We start from the raw sequence: 21,073 nt of genomic DNA on the forward strand, positions 1-21,073 counted from the left end.
ATTTGATTACTCATTACTTTGCTGAAAAACAGGATGTATTTGCTGGGCTTCAAAGTACTTATATGCAGAACAAGTTCTTTAGAGATAATTTCTCTTTGGTTGAACCTGTGGAAATAGTGTTAGGTCATTATTTCAAAAAGGTCAAGGTTAAAGGTAGATATATTTTCAAGAAAGTCCCTGCTCTTGGCTATTTTATACCATTATTAGAAACTCTTAAATCAATTTTGAGTATACCTCAAGTAAAGAATTGTGCCAATATAAGTCATGCTAGTGAAGATCAATACATGCGAGACATGTGCGATGGTACTTATTTCAAAAACCATCCTCTGTTCAAAAAAAACCCGAATGCACTTTGCCTTCTTGCATACTGTGATGATTTCGAGCTAGCCAATCCGATTGGAACTCATGCCAAATTGCATAAAATAATCATATTCTATGTAGTTGTATGCAACATTCCACCTGAATTACGATCAAAATTGCCAGTAATTCATCTTGTAGCTGTTACACTGAGAAAGTATATTGTTGGTCACAGGGACAGGCTTCAAAAGCTTCTTAAAAATTTTGTTGATGATCTAAACACTCTCTATGATGGGTACACATTCATCTTACCCTCCGGCATATATCGTACTAATGGGACTTTATTGGCATTCACTGGAGATACGCCTGCAGCAAATGAAATTGCTGGCTTTAAAGAAGGGGTTGGTGGAGCCAGCAAGCCTTGCAGACTTTGTGATATTCATAAGAATGACATGAATGCTATATTCTGTCCCTCTGACTGCATGATGCGAGAAGAAGTTGAACATAGAGAGAGGTGTAATTACCTGAAAGAACTTAGTAGGGCTGATAGGCTTCTAATGAGTAGTGAGTATGGGATAAATAATGATTCTGTGTTGCAAGGTATCAATGATTTCCAGATAACGAAGTGTTTTCCTATGGATGTCATGCATGTACTACTGGAAGGAATTTGCAATTATGAGACCAAATTATGTCTTCGACATATGGTATCTGATAAAAACATGAATGTTAGTGTTCTAAACAACTGCATAGCAAATTACAGCTATTCTGAACTTGAAATGAAAGATAGACCTCAACCCATAGATAGAAAAACTCTTTTTGGTAATGGAAAACTAAATCAAACGTCTGAATCTATGCGGATATTAATGTATCATTTGCCATTCATTTTGAACGCTATGAACATACTAGATGATAGAGATGAGTATTGGAGTAACTGGATACGTCTTCAAAAGATAACTATTCTGAGTTTATCCCCTATTATATCTGATGAAACTATTGCATTTATAGATATATTGGTTGCAGTACACAACAGAAAATTCGTAGAGATTTATCCCGATGAGAGCTATACGCCCAAATTGCACTATATGGTACATTTGGGGGATCAGATGCGAAAATATGGTCCTCTGCGCACACATTGGTGTATGCGCTTCGAAGGGAAACATGGTTTTTTCAAAAAGATGAAATGGAACAATTTTAAGAATATTGCTCTAGTTATTGCGACAAAGCACCAGCAGTGGCTTTGTCTTCAGCAACTCGGGACGGATGGGCAAAGATCCATGTGTTTCTTAAATGACGAAGATGACATAAAATTTGGGCACATAATGCATGAAGACGAAGACCATTTCAATGATATAATGACATATTTAGTACGTGAAACACATAGATTGCAGATAGGTCCTTTGATGATAAGCCCAAAGATCGTCGTACATGGTCATATTTACATGCCTGACAACATTCTCCTTTTAGAATTCGATGAAGATGAATATCCCGTATTTTGTAAGATTACTAAGATTGTAGTTGTTCAGGAAGAGAAATACTTGCTACTTGATAGGTTTTTAGTCGAGAGGTATGATTACACTCTCAATGCTTATGAGCTTCGAGAGGATCACTCTTGTAGTAGAAATAAGATCTTGTCTGTTCAGGATCTCCAATTCCCTTGGGTACTGCCCCAAAAATGCTTTGGTTATAAGAGATATGTTTTACTTTGCTATAGTCCTCTCGTAATGTTGTAAACTGCTGTTGTTTTTATAGATTTTATAGAAGGCTAGGTCACTGGATGTGGTGTGTCTGTCAGAAACTACAGTGGAACCTCGTTACTTCATGAGACCAGAAAATATGTTCATTATAACTGATATATTTTGAATCCAGTATGAAAAATTATAGGAGGTCAAATTATCCCATTTTGAACAGTTTGTAATAACCGATAAATCGTTATATCTGATGTTATAACGAGGTTCCATGTATATCCAACTATCTGACTACTCCTTTAATGCTAGAATTTTTGTGGAAATATTTCTTATTGCTTAGGTAAACTGTCCGTTTGAAAAAGCAAGGTTTTCAATCTCACACTGACAGTGTCAGCTTTATTAAAATATGTGTTCGGTCGACAACAAAACCACACTTCATCGGTGCATAAATTCAGCAGGAAACAAAGTTTTCTTGATCGCGTCATCACTAAAAATGTTAAAAGATAAAGGTATGTAAGTCGATATTTGGTATTATGTAGTTCAAGTTCAAGTTCATGTAAATATACTGGTTTATTTAATCTTGTATAACAATATTTTTGGTTGTTTAGCTACGAAATGGTTATCTTCAAGTGAAGATGATCCACCGTCAGTGTACACCAGCGATGGAACTGAGATCTTCGACGAAGAGGTGTTTGAGGTGATTTCACAAACTGATACGACTCTCCTCATATTAAAGTCTGGTGAAACTCTGATCAATTATGGTGAGTATATAGGCGTATATATTCTTAGAAATGGTGAATCATCAAATTATCGTAGTTGTTTTAACTAATTATAATTCAATTATAACTTTTATTAGACGTCCATAAGAGTACTCTTCAACCTGATTTATCTTCGTCAACTGATACTGACATCAGCTCAGAAAGGTCTGATTTCATTGATTCGGAGGAATCGGCATCAATTGTGAGTATATCTTTTATATACTATCAATTATAACAGGGTTCCTACAGCCCCTCAAATCCCTCGAATAACCCTCAAATTTAGAATTGGTCATGTAGCAAGCCTGTAAAATCCAATATTTAAAGGAATTACCAAAACTAAGCGCTGATGTGGTGGATAAGCTATCAGCCTCTGCATCAGCTGCTGCCGCCGTTTGGGATGAATGTGTGACTCAAATGGCATACGGTTTACTCAAGAGACCCGAGGGAATCTCGACATCAAGACAATATACAGAGGCATGCCAAGAACTCATAAAAAGATATCCCAATTTGGCCAGAATCTCAGCTGGTAAAGTTACAAAGCCTTGGGTAAGTAATCATTATATGATATTATAATTACATTATATTATATTATAACCTTTAACTATTTGCATATTAATCTAAAACTTGGAATTTCAATGAAAAGTGATAGTTCATATCTCAAGTTGGATTCATCGAAGCAAAATCCTGAAATGTTTTTAAGGAAAAAGACTAAATACCGGTATATATGTTATAATTTTTAGCCCACTTGGCCGAAGGCCATTCGGTTAGTCCCTGTGGTTGGTTGCACAGTTTTGATTTAAGTCCAAAAGTTGTCTTAAATTTTAGAAGTGATCTTAGGTTGTTAGATTGGCTATAGAACTTAGTTGGTCTTAAGTCTAAGCCGTGACTATGCAACCGGCCCTGGGTCTTAGTGTGGTCTGGCGTGCGTGTGTCATATTTCTTGTGAACGCTCTACAGACCACAGTTTTTGGCCAATCGGCTTTAAATTCACATATATTGTGTATGACCAAAACATCTCGGAGGAGTTTTATATTTGTATTAATTGGATCCAAGATGGCTGATTGGCGGCCATCTTGGTTTCTGAAATGTGAAATGAAATGGTCTATCATATGACCAAACAAGGTCATCATATCATCCAATATGGCCGCCTGGTGACCATCTTGGTTTCTGAAAATGCACAATTTTGATATTACCTGATATAATATTCCATGTAGATCTTTCATATTTCATATGAGAATGTGAAATAGAAGGGTCTATCATATGACCAAACTAGGTCTTCTTAGCACCTGTCCTATTGTGCTTAGATTTTGTTTGATTAAGGTGGCTTTTAAGAAATCGTTAAGTATGAAAGTGAGACACATTCGGCACTACAGAAAGAAGAGAGATAATACGTCAGCTAGCAGTAGTTACAGGAAGGCAGTTAAGGTTTCAGGTAATTTTATGAAATAATAGTTTAGTCGTACATGTATGTATTATTAATGAAATATGGTATGATATTAAAACAGATGAATCTGTTTTAGCTTGCCGTGGTTTGAGTCGGGAGTCTCCGTCGTCGCCTGTTGGTGGTTTAGACGAAGACCGGAGTTCTTTCACAGCTGTTAAAGCGTCAGGTATTTATAAAATGAATAGTTCGTTGTTGTTCCTGATAAAATTCCAATCAAATTACCGCATCTAATTAGATGAGTCTCTTTTAGGTCGTTGTGGTTTGAGTCGGGAGTCTCCGTCACCTGTTGGTTTTTTAAACGAAGGCTGGAGTTCTTGCGAAGCTGTTAAAGCATCAGGTAGTTATAAAATGAATAGTTCGTTGTTGTTCCTGATAAAATTCCAATCAAATTACCGCATCTAATTAGATGAGTCTCTTTTAGGTCGTTGTGGTTTGAGTCGGGAGTCTCGGTCACCTATTGTTTTTTTAAACGAAGACTGGAGTTCTTGCGAAGCTCTTAAATCGTCAGGTATTTATAAAATGAATAGTTCGTTGTTGTTCCTGATAAAATTCCAATCAAATTACCGCATCTAATTAGATGTGTCTCTTTTAGGTCGTTGTGGTTTGAGTCGGGAGTCTCCGTCACCTGTTGGTTTTTTAAACGAAGGCTGGAGTTCTTGCGAAGCTGTTAAAGCATCAGGTAGTTATAAAATGAATAGTTCGTTGTTGTTCCTGATAAAATTCCAATCCAATTACCGCATCTAATTAGATGAGTCTCTTTTAGCTTGCCGTGGTTTGAGTCAGAAGTCTCCGTCACCTGTTGGTTTTTTAAACGAAGACTGGAGTTCTTGCGAAGCTGTTAAAGCGTCGGGTAGTTATCTGAAATAATGGTTTAGTTGTATATATGATTGACGAAATTCTATTCAGATTATGGTATGATATTAAAACAGACGAGTCTCTTTTAGTTTGCGGTGCTTTGAGTCAGGAGTCTCCGTCGCCCGTTGGTGTTTTAGCTGAAGACCTGAGTCCTTCTGAAGTCTCAAATAGTGGTAAGAATGATTCCAAAGTATATGAAATGTATTAATGTGAATTGAGTTCAGATGCCTCTTTTCTTTAATCTCTTAGACCAAGCTGACCTTGCTATGTTAGGAGAAAAGCGATTGTTGGACCGACCAAAGATATTCAAACTGATGAAGGCCACACTAGCGCAGCGTCGACAGGAAATAAGAAATTCAGGCGATATACTTTTCTTCATGCAAAAGTATAAATTTTTTCAACATTTAGATTATGTGAGTGCAAATATCTTTGATTTTGAAATTTCCACATCAAATAAGATTTATTTGGTTGTAAAGTTTGTTTTGGATATTTTTAGATTTTCGAGGAATTTCATTTGATGGGATATGCAAGGGACTTTCTACATAATTTTTCTCAGAGATATGAATCAATGTTAGAAAAGTTAGCCACTTTGGCTATGATGAATGGAGATATTAGCGTAAGTCGCCTAGCCCGATTGATGTTGATTTTTTAAATTACGAAGTACACTTTGAAGAGTTCTGCTTGGATAATGTAATCCTGCTATTTTCATCTGTAAGCTTCAACATTTTGTCCATGTTTCAACACATGGCTAAATCTATATAGCTGCGTTCACACGACAACTAGTTAGACCGGTCTAAATCGGTCCGCACTGGGCCCACAGGATGTCGCCATGAGTATTTTACCCCAAAATTTATGTAAATGATCATAGATTTATGATTCCCTGGCAGTTTTTTATTTGAACAATTTTGACGCAGTGTACCATATATCTGGACACATCAACCTATAATAGATTCTAGGTATTTTCCAGAACAATTTATAGGGATATCTATTCAACTATCAACATACGCTGAGATTTTAAGATAAATAATAATCCGTTAGCGTACACATTAATTTTAGGTAGTAAAGAAATTATATGAAATCTTAAAACTATATTAATAGGCTTGATAAGTAATTGCTGACGATACAATTGAATTGATATTGCAGAGTACGATTTAGACCGGCTCCTAGTACCAGTTTCTCTCCACGGCACACACACAGATTTAGTTCTGTCCTAATTTAGACCCATCTTAATAATGTCGTCTAAACGCGCCTATACAGTATATGTATTCTAAACCTACGTATTTATCATTCTAGGAGGATCAGCATCAGATTGCTTTGATTGAGTTTGTACACAAGGAAACAAGCTACAATTATTCACGTTGTATAATTTCCGTTGTTGACGTAAGTTCATTTGCCTAAGCTTGAGCTAATTATGAAAATATCTGGTACTTAAAATATTTCTGGTATTTAAAACATTTCTCTGACTTGAATTTAAGGATAGTCAAAATCTCATACAATGTTTTTATGGTTACAGTATTGGTATTTTTAGGAAGTGGACTTTGGAAAGACCAGCAATTCAGAAAATTCAGCATTCCCAAGTATTGTTGTGGTTGGTGATGGGGTATCGTATGCGCAATATTTTCTTTCTATCGGAACAGTGCTTATCGATTGTACCACCTACAAAGATCTATCCGGAATCAAGTTAGCATTACTGGCAACACTGGTATTGTACTACATTTTTGACCTGAACTATCCGAGACCTTTCAAGGAGTCCCTATCATTCTTTCAGGCAGTTCTATTTCAAGAAAATTGTCGTAAAGGCAATAGAACGGCCAAATTATTCAGCCATTTTACATGTAGTTAAATAATACATGTAGTTGAATTCCTGGAAAATCCAGCCTTGGTAAACTAATGAGTAGTTTGAGTAAAAATACAATATTAGAATTGAAATCTGACAGTGAGATTTAAAAGATCAGTTTGGTGGAGCAGATTTTGTGGCCTTTTAAAGTGAGAAGGGTCAGTGTGATTCTACGAGGCATTCATTAATTCATTCATCCTGACCCTACTCACTTTAAAAGGCCACAACATTTGCTCCACTTAGGCGATCTTTAATTTCAGGGTCAAATTTCATCTTCAATAATAATTTTTCACTAAAACTGTATGCTATAAAACTACATTTCTGTATAGGCGGTAACTGTTAGGAATTTCATTTCAGGGGATATGTAAGGGATTTTCTAAGTGATTTTTCTCAAAGATATGAATCAATGATTGAAAAGTTAGCCACTTTGGCTTGGATGAGTGAAGATATTATCATTTAGATGAACTAGAAAATGCGCATTCAGAAAAGAAATAAACCTGGAAAATCGGCAGAATTTTGAATTTGCTTGAACTATATATGCTCTTCTTTGATTGTGTTTTTATTTCACGCTTAAGGCTGAACTGTTCAGATATATTATATTATGTTTTTTAGTGATGCAGACTGAGATGGTCAGATATATATTTTACCATGTGAATGACATGTACTAATGCAGCTATTAAAAGGCAGCATTCTCTTAAAAAGAGCGTGTATGTATTTGATTTACGCTTATTGTGGCCAAATACATTGGTTAAGGATTTTGATTCAATGGAGTTTGTGCACAAAGAAACCAGATACATTTTATTATGTTTTTTAGTGATGCTGACTGAGATAGTCAGATATATATTTTACCATGTGAATGACATGTGCTAATGCAGCTATTAAAAGGCAGCATTCTCTTAAAAAGAGCGTGTATGTATTTGATTTACGCTTATTGTGGCCAAATACATTGGTTAAGAATTTTGATACTTCCTTTTTGACAATTTTAATTCAAAATAATAAAATTTTGGATTTCAAGATTAATCTCATCTTTTTGGTTTTTCTGCCGGGAATGTGTTGAGTTTTGCAATGTTCCCTCAGGTGTTCCGGAGTTCTACAAGTGTGTTCCCAAAAGGTGTTCTTGCAGTGTTCCCACTGGTGTTCCAGAGTTCTAAGAGTATGTTCCCAAAAGGAGTTCTCGTAATGTTCCCACAAGTGTTCCATGATTTAAGTGTTCCAAAACTCTACTCAACTGAAAATGTTCTAAGTAGTGTTCAAGATACGTTCTTAGTTTTTACAGTGTAAACTCCACCTAATGGGTTATTGGATTCAGTACGTCATCTTAACCCTGTCTACGCCAAAATGTGGTGTATAAAACGGCGATGGTCTTCGCTAGCATAACACACCGTTAATAGTTGAGTTGAAATCCCTACCGAAAGATGGCAGCACCTGTCCATGCGATATGATATTAACTAATGATACATCGCACCACAATGGAGCGTAATGCTTGTCGTACACCGCACTGATGTGGAATTCTTCAAAATTTTTAAATATCTCCATTCTCAAATTATTGTCCGTCTGTCAAATCTAGCTTCAAATTGTTTCCACGTCCTAGTATTTTCATCCGGTCTTTCTGAAACTGAGTCGGTGTTCTGCATGGACCACGAACTTCAGGGGCTTAGGCCTACTAATAATTTTCAAATATCGACTTGCAGTTTTCTCCCGATGTTTCTCAAACCTAGTATGGGGTATCTATGAACTAATGCCCGCCGAGATTTTGAAACGTCTTCTTGATTTATTCAAAGGGGCTTTTCTAAAATGTTACAAAGAATAATAAGTACAAAGCGCAGGTATATCGATGCTTATTTTTGTTTTTACCTGGTTTAGAGTCGCATTCCAAAAATGCAATAAGTACAAAGCGCAGGTATATCGATGCTTATTTTTGTTTTTACCTGGTTTAGAGTCGCATTCCAAAAATGCGATATCGTCCAGCGCGATTTCGGTGTACGATACGTATCTAAATCTAGCTACGAATTTCAGTTCGGCGCCGCTATCAGGACTGACCGGGTTGAACCACGCCTTGCCGTTCAGGAATTTTTCAGGCTCGGTCGTTACGTACGGACCGCGGTACATCCATATCAGTTCATCAGACGTGCCGTTTCCAACATAAATCTACGAAAAACAAATTAGAACTGCTCTTTGTTTTAACAGGAAGATCTAAATGATTTCAGACTGACTAACTACGGCTACCGGAGCAAGTCGACTTATTGCAAACTAAGAGAAAAACGGGATATACGAACGTTAGTTCGAACTATAATTCGGAAATATCAAAACACTGAATTGAGCGTGGTCGCTGGCGTTAGTTCTCTAAGATGGCCGACACTGTGAAACTTAGATTTAGGTGCATATTCAACTACGAGCTACCACAAGTCGAGGCTATCTATACGAAAACCGAAGTTCGCCCGGCCAATCTAAAGCGAGTTGCAGTAATCATTTGATATTTTCTCCCCCATACCTCTAAGTGCGATTGACTTCGTTGGCCTTTCACCGAGTAAGCAAATTCAATACCACACGCCCCGACCGGGATCAAGCCACTGCGCAACGTCGAAGTCGAAGAACTTAGTCTAGCTGATCTTGTAGGAACCACCGAAATCGCTTTACCTGAAAAATTATTTCAGATGATATATCGAAGTTTTCATAACAAGCTTGTATCTTTTGTTGTCATTCCCTTCTGTTTCAGACAATCAGCGTAAGCATACCATTCGCAATGACCCCTGACAATCAGAGACAATAAATCAGTGGACTTGTGATCATTTTAGGAACTGATCCCGACAATAAGGGGACAACACACCAGACAGTGTTCCTGACTGTCAGGAAAACTGTCAGACAATAAGCGGACAGGAAACCACTTTCAAAGAATGTTCCTGGCAATAGGGGGGCAGCAATTTAATACATATCCAATCTACAAATATAAATACAAACCGGACCATCCTACAGTATTTCCTTCATAATCGAAGAGTGGACGAGTTCTTCTTTTCCACTCAATGTCGGGGTTCAAATCAGATTTCCATGGACAAAATTCGCTGCTCCGGTCAAACGTACACTTAGCAACTGTTATAAATAAATAAATATTCATTTATGAATGACAGTAAATTCAACTTGGGGGAGTTTGTAGAAACTAAGAAATAGTTTATATAAAACAGTCAACCCGCAACACACAAAAATGCACGTACTTAATAAGCGATGATTACAGTTTAACTAAGCGATACCTATGTAGCCATTTGATAAGCCATTTGTTTTCTTAATTGTTCAATGACCAAATGTATATGTTCAATAACTCATTTCAGTTTGAATTAGAGGATATAATGTAATCGGGAGCAAAGTTGTTTTCTATAATTTCTCAGAACAGTTTTTAATTTTTCAGTTTTTTTAGATTGTGACTCATGTTATTCCAAAGTAAAGGGCTGACGATTTTTACTGAAAACTTTCTTCTTTGGCTATTAAGAATGTGTTTGTAAATCTTGACTCGAGTATCATGACTGTAGATCTGAAAATATTGGCTCTAATAATTTTCGATTGATTTCGGTAATTCACAATTAGCCTGATAACTCTTTTTTGCAATACTACAACTAATGGCTGTAGTTGTTTATTTTCGAAATCCCCTCCCCAAGTTACAATACTGGAGGTAAGGATCGACAAATAAAGGGTACACGAAGGGAACTCAATGGGAGCTCAAATCTTTTATCGACTTCATTAACTTCCAATATCCATCTTTGAAATTCACTTTTGAATGGGGAAAAATGACTAAATTCCGTTTTAGATGTTCTTATTCACAATAAATATTCTCAGTTGATTTTCTCAGTCTACCGTAAACCTACCAACAAGCTCAAGGCCTCTTTCTCCGTGCACTACGGATCTGAGATGGCTGAATTTGACCATATATCCAACTCTCTTAAAAAATTGGCCAACCCCGATCACATTTTGAAAATATCTATTTCTAAGGCTAAACGAACTTCTTAAAAATCTTAACCTCCAAAAAATAAAAAAACACATTTCAGAATTCATTGTAGTTCCATGTACCTGTTTTGGAAAAGTCTCGTCACTCTCTCCCTTTATAGGAAAAACAAATCATTTTCACTATGGAAACAAAATTAGTAAGACTTTGGTAAAAAAACTATTAATCTAAACCTTTTGACTGCGGAGTTTACAAAATTCCTTGTTTTGGCTGTAACGAAATTTACTTTGGAGAAACTGGTCGTGATTTAAAAACTAGAATATCGGAACACAAAAAGTATATGATAAATCAAAAACCGGCTAGTGGCGTAGCCAATCACGTTTGGAACACTGATCATCGCTTAATTCTAATAAAGCCGAAATTATTTATACTTCCAGCAATTACACTAAACGCCACATAGTTGAGTCTGCCCTAATTACTCGTCACTCAGATATTAGTACCAATCTAAATAATGGCTTTTCTCCGCACAATTCCCTTCTTTCTAAGTATATTACTTCATGCCTTGCCAAACACTAATTACTTAGTCACCAATTAACTCAATTAACCTGTCCTCCTCTGTATATATACATGTAACGGTACTAAAATCTCAACCAGTGTAACGGGACTACAGCCTTTACCACCTCTTATGTCACCTAACAATCTCAGTACCACTTGTTGTTCCACTAGATCCCCCTCCAGTTGCTGTGTCCTCTGACTCTCCTCTATTGTTGTTCTAACTAATGGTGTACTGCTGGATCTTCCTCTTTTCTCAAGCAGATATGAAGTGCTAACACGTACAATACTTTCTTATATGATGTCCACAAGTAACTGAAAGTTGGGGGTTTGAAACTAGGGGCACAAGGCACGGGGTAGGTTAAGTTTTCGGAATAAAATATATTAGGTAATTTTTCACTATATAAATGGAGGAAAAAAGTCAAAATGTTGATAAATTAGAAATAAAATAGTTTGCAAATATTGTGATAAATATGTAAGTAATTTGAATATATCACATCATAATAAATAACATCAACATCAGAAAAATGTAATTGATGTTGAAAAAATAAATATAGATGAAAAAAATAGAAAAATAGATTCTATAAAACTGAATGACATTTATTGCAATACTTGTGATGCATAAATATCAAAAAAAGAAATGTAAGGAACATTTATTAGATTCTCTAAAACATAAAAGGAATATAAATAGAATCATTTTAGGGGAAGAATATTTTAATGTTAAAAAACAAAGAAAAAATGTAGTTAAAACTACCAATAAAGATAAATCGTATTGAAAAATATTAATGATTACATAAATTCATTAGATATAAAAGATGATATTGAAATAATTGAAACATTTAGAAGTAAACTTGGTCCAGCCGCATTAACTATTAGATTTCATAAAGGAAGAACAGTTGAGGATTTTGAAAAATATCTTGAAATAATGAAAAATATTATGATTTTTGTAATAGATGTTGAACATTCTAAAATTATTTTAAATGGTTAAGTAACATTTATTAAATCTAATGAAAAAGTAACACGCCAGATTCAAATACGTTCTCATGAAATTATTTCAGAAGTTCAAATAGAAGATGTTTCAAAGAAATTATTTGTAGATTTTAGAACGCGGATTAAGGAACGATATTATGAAGGATCTGGTTTATCATTAGATGAAATAATATTTTTAGACTTAGATATTTATAATAAAATTAGGAATAAAAGATCAAAATCAAAATATACCGTATATGATTCAACATACACAACAGATAAGAATATTGTTGCTTCATATTATGTTAAATTACCATTTAATACAAAAGCAGTAATAAATGTTCAAAATGATGATGAAAAATGTTTTTTTATGGGCAATATTAAGTTGTAAATATCCAACAGAAGAAGTTAAACATAGAAATAGATTATCTAATTATGAGAAATATGAAAAAGATATTAAAATAGATAGTTGTCCAGTTCATATTAAAATGAATCCTAAGATCAAAAAAAAATAATAATTTGAAAATTAATGTTTATGAGATGATAAAATTAAGCGATTGTGAAGGTGATAAGATACATCACTATACACTAGAGCAACCAATAACTTCAACAATTAAAATAATTCATCAAACTGTATCTGCTGTCGGCGTTTATATTAAATCAAATTATCCTTAAAGTTATTTCAAGATGGATATATTTCTTATTGCGGGGAAGATGTTAAAGAAGTATTTTGTAATTTTCTATTAGTACACGAGAATGTATTCAAGGAAAAATTAAACACATATTATGAAATTGAAATGACAACAATTGATGAAATGAATTTTGAAAAAGCAACACAATGTTATTATTGTAATGGCGAATTTAATCCAGATAATGAAAAAAGGGAAAAAGTTAAAAATCATGATCATTTTAATGGCAAATGTAGAGGAGCTTCACATAATAGTTGTAATTTAGATGCTGAAGTAGTTGATTTTGTGACAGATATATTTCATAATTTAAGTTGTTATGATTCACATCTATTCATAAAACAATTGGCGATAAAAAAAATTCTGAAATAAAAATATTTAATTAAAATAAAGAAAAAGACGAAATGAAAATTCCAGAATATAAAATGAAATTATTACCAAAAAACATCAGAAAATTATATATCATTTACGTTTGGTTGCTTAAGATTTAAAGATTCATTTAGATTTTTAGGGTCATCATTAAATAATTTGGTAAAAAGTTTAACTGATGCAGATTTTAAAATATTAAAAGAACGTTATCCAAATAATGACGATTTTCAATTATTGAGATATAAAGGCGCAATTCCTTATTCATTTTATACAACGCATAATGATTTTAATATAACTGAACTTAAAAAGGAACAAGTTAATGATTATTTAAGAGATCAGGATATAAGTGATGAAAAATATAATAAAATATTGCAAATATGGAATCATTTCAACTTTAAAAACCATGGTGATTTAACGATAAATATTAAGAATCAGATGTATTCATATTAGCAGATATATTTGAAAGGTTTAGAGAAGTTAACTTAAAACATTTTGAAATTGATCCATGTTATTGTTATTCTAGTCCAGGTTAAACTTAGCAATGCGGTTTAAAATTTACAAATATAACACTTGAATTAATTGGAGAAGTAGATATATTATTAATATTTGAAAAAGCTATTCGAGGCGGAATATCTGGAATTATGGGTGATAGATATTTTAAAGCAAATGATGATTACAAATTACTTTATGTAGACGCTAATAATCTTTATGGTAGGGCTATGATGCAATATATGCAATATCAACCATATAGTGGCTCTAATTTAACAGATGTTAGTGATGAATAATATTTAAAAAAATTGATTGGGCATCAAAAATGAAAAAATTATAAGACAAAACAGAAATTGGTTATTTTGTTATAGTAGATTAAGAATATCCCGATGAAATTAAATATAAATCTAGAAATTATCCATATTGCACCGAACATAAAAAAGTAATTGATGAAGAATTAAGCGAGTATCAGAAAAAAATAAAACCTCAGAAAATGGCATCTACTGAAAAATTAATGTTAACACAAGAAAATAAATATAATTATGTAGTAATCATAAAATCTTATAATTCTATTTAGAACAGGGAATGATACTTAAAAAGTACATAGATATATTGAATTTAAACAACCCCACCCGATCTCATGTTTACCTAATGTATTTTACCCACCCTGCATCATGTGGGCCTACCTAAATATTTTTCAATCGAATTAGATTTATTAAATTCAATACAACATTTACAAATTTTCAATATTGAATTTTAAAACAAATTAATGGTAATAACTGCTAACATTGATCACAATATTTATCGTCATTTTCATTTTCTTCATCTAAACTCTTTAAATATTCTTTATATCCTTTTCTCCTCTCTCTACATCCTTTTTGCATTTCACGCGTACATCTTTTACATTTATATACTAAACCATCAATTGTTCCCTTCCTTTTATGAAATTCCGAATAATTTTTCAATTCGTCACAACCCACACATCTTTTCATATCAAATATTTCATCTGTACAAAGCTGACACTTAATAATTTTATCTCTATCTTTAGTATAAAAGTCACCAATTATCTTTAATCTCCTGCAAAAATGGCAGAATCCATCACGATTTTCAAGTGTATCATCATTTATCATTAAATTACTCAATATATTTTACCAAACGTTTTTACCCATAAACCTACCTACCTCGTGCCTCGTGCCCCTGGTTTCAAACCCCCAACTTTCACTTACTATCACTCTGCTTTTTTATTCTTCTCTTCTTAGTGTTACAATTTCAATTGTCTTAAATCCAATCGAAAGGGAGGAAATTTTCAAGATTATTAATAACCTAACCCCAAAAGAGACGACTGGTGGTAATGATTTACCCAGTAATAAATTACTCAAACTTATATCGACTAGCATAATACAGCCATTAACCACACTGTGTAACAAATCACTCCAAGAGGGTTTATTCCCGGATAGCATGAAAATCTCGAAGGTAATTCCTCTTTTCAAAACTGGAAATAAGCAGCTGCTAAACAATTATAGACCTACCCCTCACTACCTGTATTATCAGAAATGCTTGAAAAATTAATACATAATAGACTCTATCAATTTTTAAGTGCCCATAAATTCTGAATATCAGTCAGTACGGATTTAGATCGAATCATTCTAGTAGCCATGCTATCACCGAATTTATTGGCAACATAATTCAAAATCTGGAACAGGGTGTTAGCTCCCTTGGACTTTTCTTAGACTTGTCGAAGGCTTTTGACTCCCTTGATATTGATATATTACTATATAAATTATCAGAGGTCATGTTTACAATTGGTCTAGATCATATCTCACTAATCGAAAAATGTTTGTTAAATATGACGAAGAATATTCTACTGATTAAGAAGTTAAATTCGGTGTACCCCAAGGATCGGTCCAAGGACCTTTGCTTTTTTAATCTACGTTAACGATCTTCACTGTAATCTACGTTATGCTAAAGCTATCTCCTTTGCAGATGACACAAACTTATTAATTTCCAACAAAAATATCAACTCACATATATATTATACCAAATATGATCTAAACATTGTTAGTGATTGGTTCAACGCTTTATTATTTTATAAAGACAAAATAATTGTGAAATCAAAATTGCAGATATGTTTCGGCAGTGAAATTCTTTGATTGGATAAATCCTCCAAATTTCTTGGATTATGGATTGACGACAGTTTGAATTGGGAGCATCATGTTAAACAGTTGATTAATAAGCTTAACAAAAATTTATATCTATTGAGATGCTTGAAAAATCTTATTCCAAGTTGGCCGAAAAGACTACTGTATATGAGTTATATTCAAACACACCTTACCTACGCACTTATTATCATTATCATTATCATTATCATTATTATTATCATTATTATAATCATTATTATAATTATTATCCTTATCATTATCATTATTATTATTATTGTTATTATTATTATTATTATCATTACTTCATTATTATTGTATTCATTATTATATAATAGTTACAGAGCATCTCCCCTTATGGTACAGCCCCCGGCTTGGAGATGCCCCTTTCTCAAATTGTATTTATGTGTGTATTTTAATTATTTGTAATTAGAGAGAATAAAGCATTCATTCATTCATTCATTCATTCACATATCTTTCTGCTTTATCTCCCCAACTTTTCTAACTTCAAAAACCTTTGACTAATTTGTAAATTTTTCACATTCCTAAACGATTACCTCACCGGCTTCTAACCTTAACCTATCTATCCCTGCGCGCACGCACGCACGCACGTACACACAGACTCACGTCGTGTATTTTTTAGATTGTTCGAATAAATAAATTTCTTGATTTAAAAATTCTTTTAATTTGTAGATAGTGGGTTTTTATTTTGTCACTGGAGCTTATATTTGACTCTATTCATTATACCAATGTTTCGAGAAAGAAGCCTGAAATGTTAGAGCCAAATAAAACTGAAATAAGGTTAGACTAGGCTTAAGTAAGTAATATTGACTATAAGAATCAAAAGAGCTTAGGCCGGCCTAGAGTTGTTAGATTGGTTATAGAAGCAAAGACTCCAAGGAATTGGTCACCATGTTTTGAAACTAAATCTAGATAAGCCTGATGAGTACGCAATACTTACACGAAGCATTGTGAGCGGAGACTTGCATAAACTCGACGTATCTCATTATATCTCTGCTTTTGTATGACAATAATCTTAAACGCGACGAATTCGACCACACCTCGTACGTTCGTTTCTTTCCAAAATGCGATTTGTAATAGATCTGTTCGACGCGCGTGCCGTTTTCATCGATGTTGAAAAAGTTGACCAAGTATTCGCTAAGAGCCGTCGAGGAGAAGCGTACGAAGACGCGTAGCACGAATCCCGGGTCGGTAGTGAGAACCGCTGCGTGCCCATAGTTCAAAGTGAGTTTTGCATCTCGCAATTTCAGATTCGCGAATCTCGGCGGTTTCAACAGTAACGTCTGCCGCGGTTCGACCTTGATGTAGGTCGATCGACATAGAACAAAATCACCGTCGCCGATCGCCGGGTCGTACCCGAGCGGTTCCTGCGCCGGATTTTCCTGTAGGTATCGCTCGAGGTCGTTGTCGGGCGGGGAAATATAGACGCCGGTGTCGCCGATGTTTTTCAGACGCGCGCGTTTGACGCTCATCGGCACGACGACGCTCGCCACGATCGCTTTATCGGAAACGTTTTCGAAATTGATTCCGTCGATTTCGAGACCAATTACAGCACGGTAAATCTGAATTCCGTTCGTCGCGTTGATGATGTCGGTGTTTCTGATTATCAAGGGTGGATTATCAGCGCTGCTACCTGTACCCCTGGTACCACCACTGATAGTTATGGCACCACTTACTGTATTCAAGATTTTCACGTGTTCGAAATCTGCACGTGATTTTTCACCGCGCAGCTTCACGCCGCACCAACCTTCCGGCTGACAGCGGACAAATACACCGACGTCTTTATTTTCGTTGCAGGAACGATTCGTCTCAAAGCAATCGCTCAATTCAATTCCGCCCGAACACCTCATAGTTACCGCCGGCAAACTCATGTTCTTCGCGAACGACGCCAGATTCTCCCAGAGAACCGGCGTTCCGAATCCGAGCGACCGGCAAATCATTTCCGATTCCGCCGCGGTCCAGAGATCGCCACCGCACGCTCGGTAAACACGACCTCCGGCATGCCGCTCGATCAGGACGGTGCCTTCCGTCGACGAGTTTCCGCCTACGAGCACCGCGCGTGGATATTCCGATGAACAGATGGGATTTCCCGATTTCGCACGCCACTCGACGTCCATCACGATCGGTTGATCGCGCGTACCCGCCGCCGACAACCGGCCGTAAACGATCAGCGATCGCCCCGGTCGAAAACGCATCGTTACGCCGGCTTCTATCGTTAACAGATCGTCTGCGGTGACGACGATATCCTGTTTAATGACGTACGGCTCATCGCGACTCGCGTACACAGACGGATTTCGCAATTTAAAACCACGGACGATTTTACAATCGGGATCGGCGCAGATTTTGAATGTTTTTTGACGCGGTGAGAGGATCGTCCCCGGCAGACGACTAAAGATCGCTTCCGCGTCAGTGGAATTCCAGAAATTCATATCGAAATCAAGGAGCGAACGATGAGCTTCCAAAACGACTTCTGAATCGAGTCCCGGGTTGTCGAACACGTTCAAACGAACCGCGACGTTTCCAACTTTTCCCATTTCCAGAGCCGTGCTGTCACCTAGCGGCAGCCGACAATCGTAGAATGATCGGCGATTATTGACGAGTTTATTCCGCGTGAACGTGACGTCGTTCGACGCACCTCGAACTCGCACCAAACTCATCATAACTCGATTATCGAGAAACTCGTTGCCGATGATTTCCCAGGCTACGCTCCGCTCGGTCGAGGAGGCGTACGACACCTGCCCGTTCTGCGCGACGCTTACGATCGCCGCGGTCGTTACGCGGATTCCGCGGAATTTATTGTCGGCGATTTTTCCGACTCCGTGGACGTCGACGATCGAGTGAAATTTGTCGTCGGTTAAATTCGAAAAAGTGTTATTCGCGATCGTCCAATCGATTGGGCCCAACCCGTGCGAACTGATCGTTAGATTATCGGATTTGAATTTATTGCGCAATATTTCGATGCGCCCTACGGTAGTCCGCTGATTAATGGTTTTTGTCGCTTTGTCCACCATTAAGGATGGTATCATAAATTGTAGGAAGCCGCCGTTCGTGAACGTGCAGTTTTCGAAGCGCACCCTCACGTTTGAATTTTCTGCGAACTGGACCAGGAAGCGACTGCCGCTGAACGTCGAGTCGCGAACGTCGAATGCCCTGAATTTCCCGTCGACGGCTTGAACGCTGACGTTTCGCATCGTTAGACTATCCGTTTTTTTAAAGGCGCATATCCCGCACGATCCTGTTGCATTTATCATCGTATTACTTATCTCGATTTGGTCGGCTGAAATATCAAATTTATATGGCATGAATTTATTTCGCTGATCCCTTCTTTATATTCTACAGTGTGTAGATATTTACAACAGTTATACCACAAATGGGCATAACAGCCACAATATGTTATCTCCCCGCGGTACGGTAAGTGGTTCAAGGCTATATATCTACGTAACTTTTATATAGCATCTACTCCGCAGTGTTATAAAGGATTGCATTTGCCATATACTGCGGTATCCAATAGACGCAGACAGCGTCTCTGCTTGCGCTAAAGCGGCATACATATAACATTAATTGTATCACACATTTTTCGTATCCGATGAATTAAAGTATAGTTTGCCTCGCGAAAGTGAATTCACAGCGGTTAAAATATTGTCAACGTATATATTTTCAGTGATATCTCGTGCGATATTATGTGTCTCACTTATTTCCGATAAGACAGTGTTTCCGCATCTTGGTGAGGAAAATGCTCCAAATAGATGCACCTGCAATCAGTGGTCACGTGTGAAAAATTCGAGGAGATTTCAACTAACTGCTCTGTCAACCGTCTCGAAAGTGACGTCAACAAACAGCGAACCGATGACATAAGAACATTCGTCTTGAAACCAGTTAATTCTTGTCAAAACGCAAACACGATTACGTGTAGTGGGGTACATTCTTAGAAGAAAGGGTTCTACCTAAGAACCTTTAGGGGTTCTTGGGCTTGCCTCCCAGGGAGAACTCTAAAGGATCTTCAAGGAAGCTTTTTTTGTAGGGTTCCTTGAAGAACCCCTGGTAAAGGTTCCTTGAAGAACCATTTCGTATAAAGGGTTCTTGTATGACCCCATTCAATATTATCAAATGGTTCTTGACAGGGTTCTTGGGGGAACCATTTAAGGTATTTCTAGGGTTCCTCATTCATTTTTTGACTGCTCAAGCTGTTCATGGTTTGTCAATCCTCGGTTATGTTCGACTGCTCCCTTAATCCTCATGTGGATAAAAAACTGACGTTAAGAATCGCGTAAAATTAATATCATATAAATGTTTTATTATAAAATCTCATGTATTAAAATATGAATGATACACACTAAATGATACAAAAATAGTTTCACTAATTGGTTACAAATGTACAATAAGATTGAAAGATGGAGAATTTTTTTCAGTGCGCTAATCGCTTGGTATCTTAAATCGGTTGGGAGTTTTTCCACATTAGGTCTAAAACATAATGTTCTGAAAATATCAAAGTGTCTTAGAAAGGCCACTTCGCTTATTGAGAATCTCTCACCTTTCAATTAATTGTAAGCCAATTTCTTAAATAAGTTTGTTTCAACGCGCTGCCACCTTCGCAACCTTTCAACCGCAGCACCCGGATGATAGTCGTATATTTCCTGAAATATAGATCATATTGAGAACAGTTAATGGTGTAATAAAATCGATTATGTTTTGCAATGATGCATACTCTGCGAGTAAATCTAAACACTTTAAAATGTTACATGCATAAGTTCCAAATACATGTGTCAATAAAAAAGACAAACAAAGTACAAACAAAGGCCATGAATCAAGATGTATTTACCTGTTTCTGCAATTTCGCTACTTTGAAGCGATTGCCAAATGTACAGACTCTGTATATTTCTTTAATTTTCTTCCGCCCGAGATTGAAAAAATCACGCTCACATTATGGTCAACTTCCATGGAACAGTTTCTATAACAAAAACGTAAGTGATAGGAACGTTTTAAACAATAATTATGGCTGATCCGATTGAGTCACTCAGGCTTTA

At 35.9% G+C, this 21,073-nt stretch overlaps 2 protein-coding genes across 5 annotated transcripts in view; one reads left to right on the forward strand and one right to left on the reverse strand.

Moving 5' to 3' along the window:
• LOC141911239 (uncharacterized) overlaps positions 1 to 21,073 on the reverse strand; it is a 60,927-nt gene that overhangs the window by 31,485 nt on the left and 8,369 nt on the right. Inside the window, exons 6-9 of the mRNA XM_074802224.1 lie at positions 16,990 to 19,326; positions 9,835 to 9,963; positions 9,368 to 9,513; positions 8,805 to 9,024 (exon numbers count right to left, since the gene is read on the reverse strand). Coding sequence (XP_074658325.1) covers positions 8,805 to 9,024; positions 9,368 to 9,513; positions 9,835 to 9,963; positions 16,990 to 19,326 — 2,832 coding nt within the window. The remainder of the gene's footprint in view (positions 1 to 8,804; positions 9,025 to 9,367; positions 9,514 to 9,834; positions 9,964 to 16,989; positions 19,327 to 21,073) is intronic.
• Positions 9 to 7,860, forward strand: LOC141910918 (uncharacterized). Of its 4 annotated transcripts, XM_074801811.1 has the most exons (16): positions 9 to 153; positions 2,323 to 2,491; positions 2,591 to 2,743; positions 2,839 to 2,942; positions 3,065 to 3,286; positions 4,061 to 4,172; positions 4,261 to 4,350; positions 4,435 to 4,521; positions 4,606 to 4,692; positions 4,777 to 4,863; positions 4,948 to 5,034; positions 5,114 to 5,212; positions 5,289 to 5,452; positions 5,536 to 5,655; positions 6,333 to 6,419; positions 6,568 to 7,860. In XM_074801811.1, the coding sequence occupies exons 2-16, from the start codon at positions 2,389 to 2,391 to the stop codon at positions 6,880 to 6,882; spliced, it is 1,917 nt and encodes a 638-aa protein (XP_074657912.1). In that variant the 5' UTR covers positions 9 to 153; positions 2,323 to 2,388; the 3' UTR covers positions 6,883 to 7,860. The 4 variants fall into 4 exon arrangements, with proteins under 4 accessions (XP_074657912.1, XP_074657911.1, XP_074657913.1 ...); XM_074801810.1 differs by lacking the exon at positions 9 to 153 and having other exon boundaries at positions 164 to 2,491; XM_074801812.1 differs by lacking the exon at positions 9 to 153 and having other exon boundaries at positions 164 to 2,491; positions 5,129 to 5,212.

Source organism: Tubulanus polymorphus, chromosome 9 (assembly GCF_964204645.1).
Source record: "Tubulanus polymorphus chromosome 9, tnTubPoly1.2, whole genome shotgun sequence".
Classification (NCBI taxonomy): Eukaryota; Metazoa; Nemertea; class Palaeonemertea; order Tubulaniformes; family Tubulanidae; genus Tubulanus; species Tubulanus polymorphus.

What these genes read in the sequence shown, in the direction of transcription:
- LOC141910918 (XM_074801811.1), top strand. Translation starts at nt 2,389, where the DNA reads ATGTGTTCGGTCGACAACAAAACCACACTTCATCGGTGCATAAATTCA. An exon ending in CGGAGGAATCGGCATCAATT is followed by an intron (nt 2,943 to 3,064) that starts GTGAGTATATCT and finishes CAATATTTAAAG; the next exon opens with GAATTACCAAAACTAAGCGC. An exon ending in CGAAGCTGTTAAAGCATCAG is followed by an intron (nt 4,522 to 4,605) that starts GTAGTTATAAAA and finishes AGTCTCTTTTAG; the next exon opens with GTCGTTGTGGTTTGAGTCGG.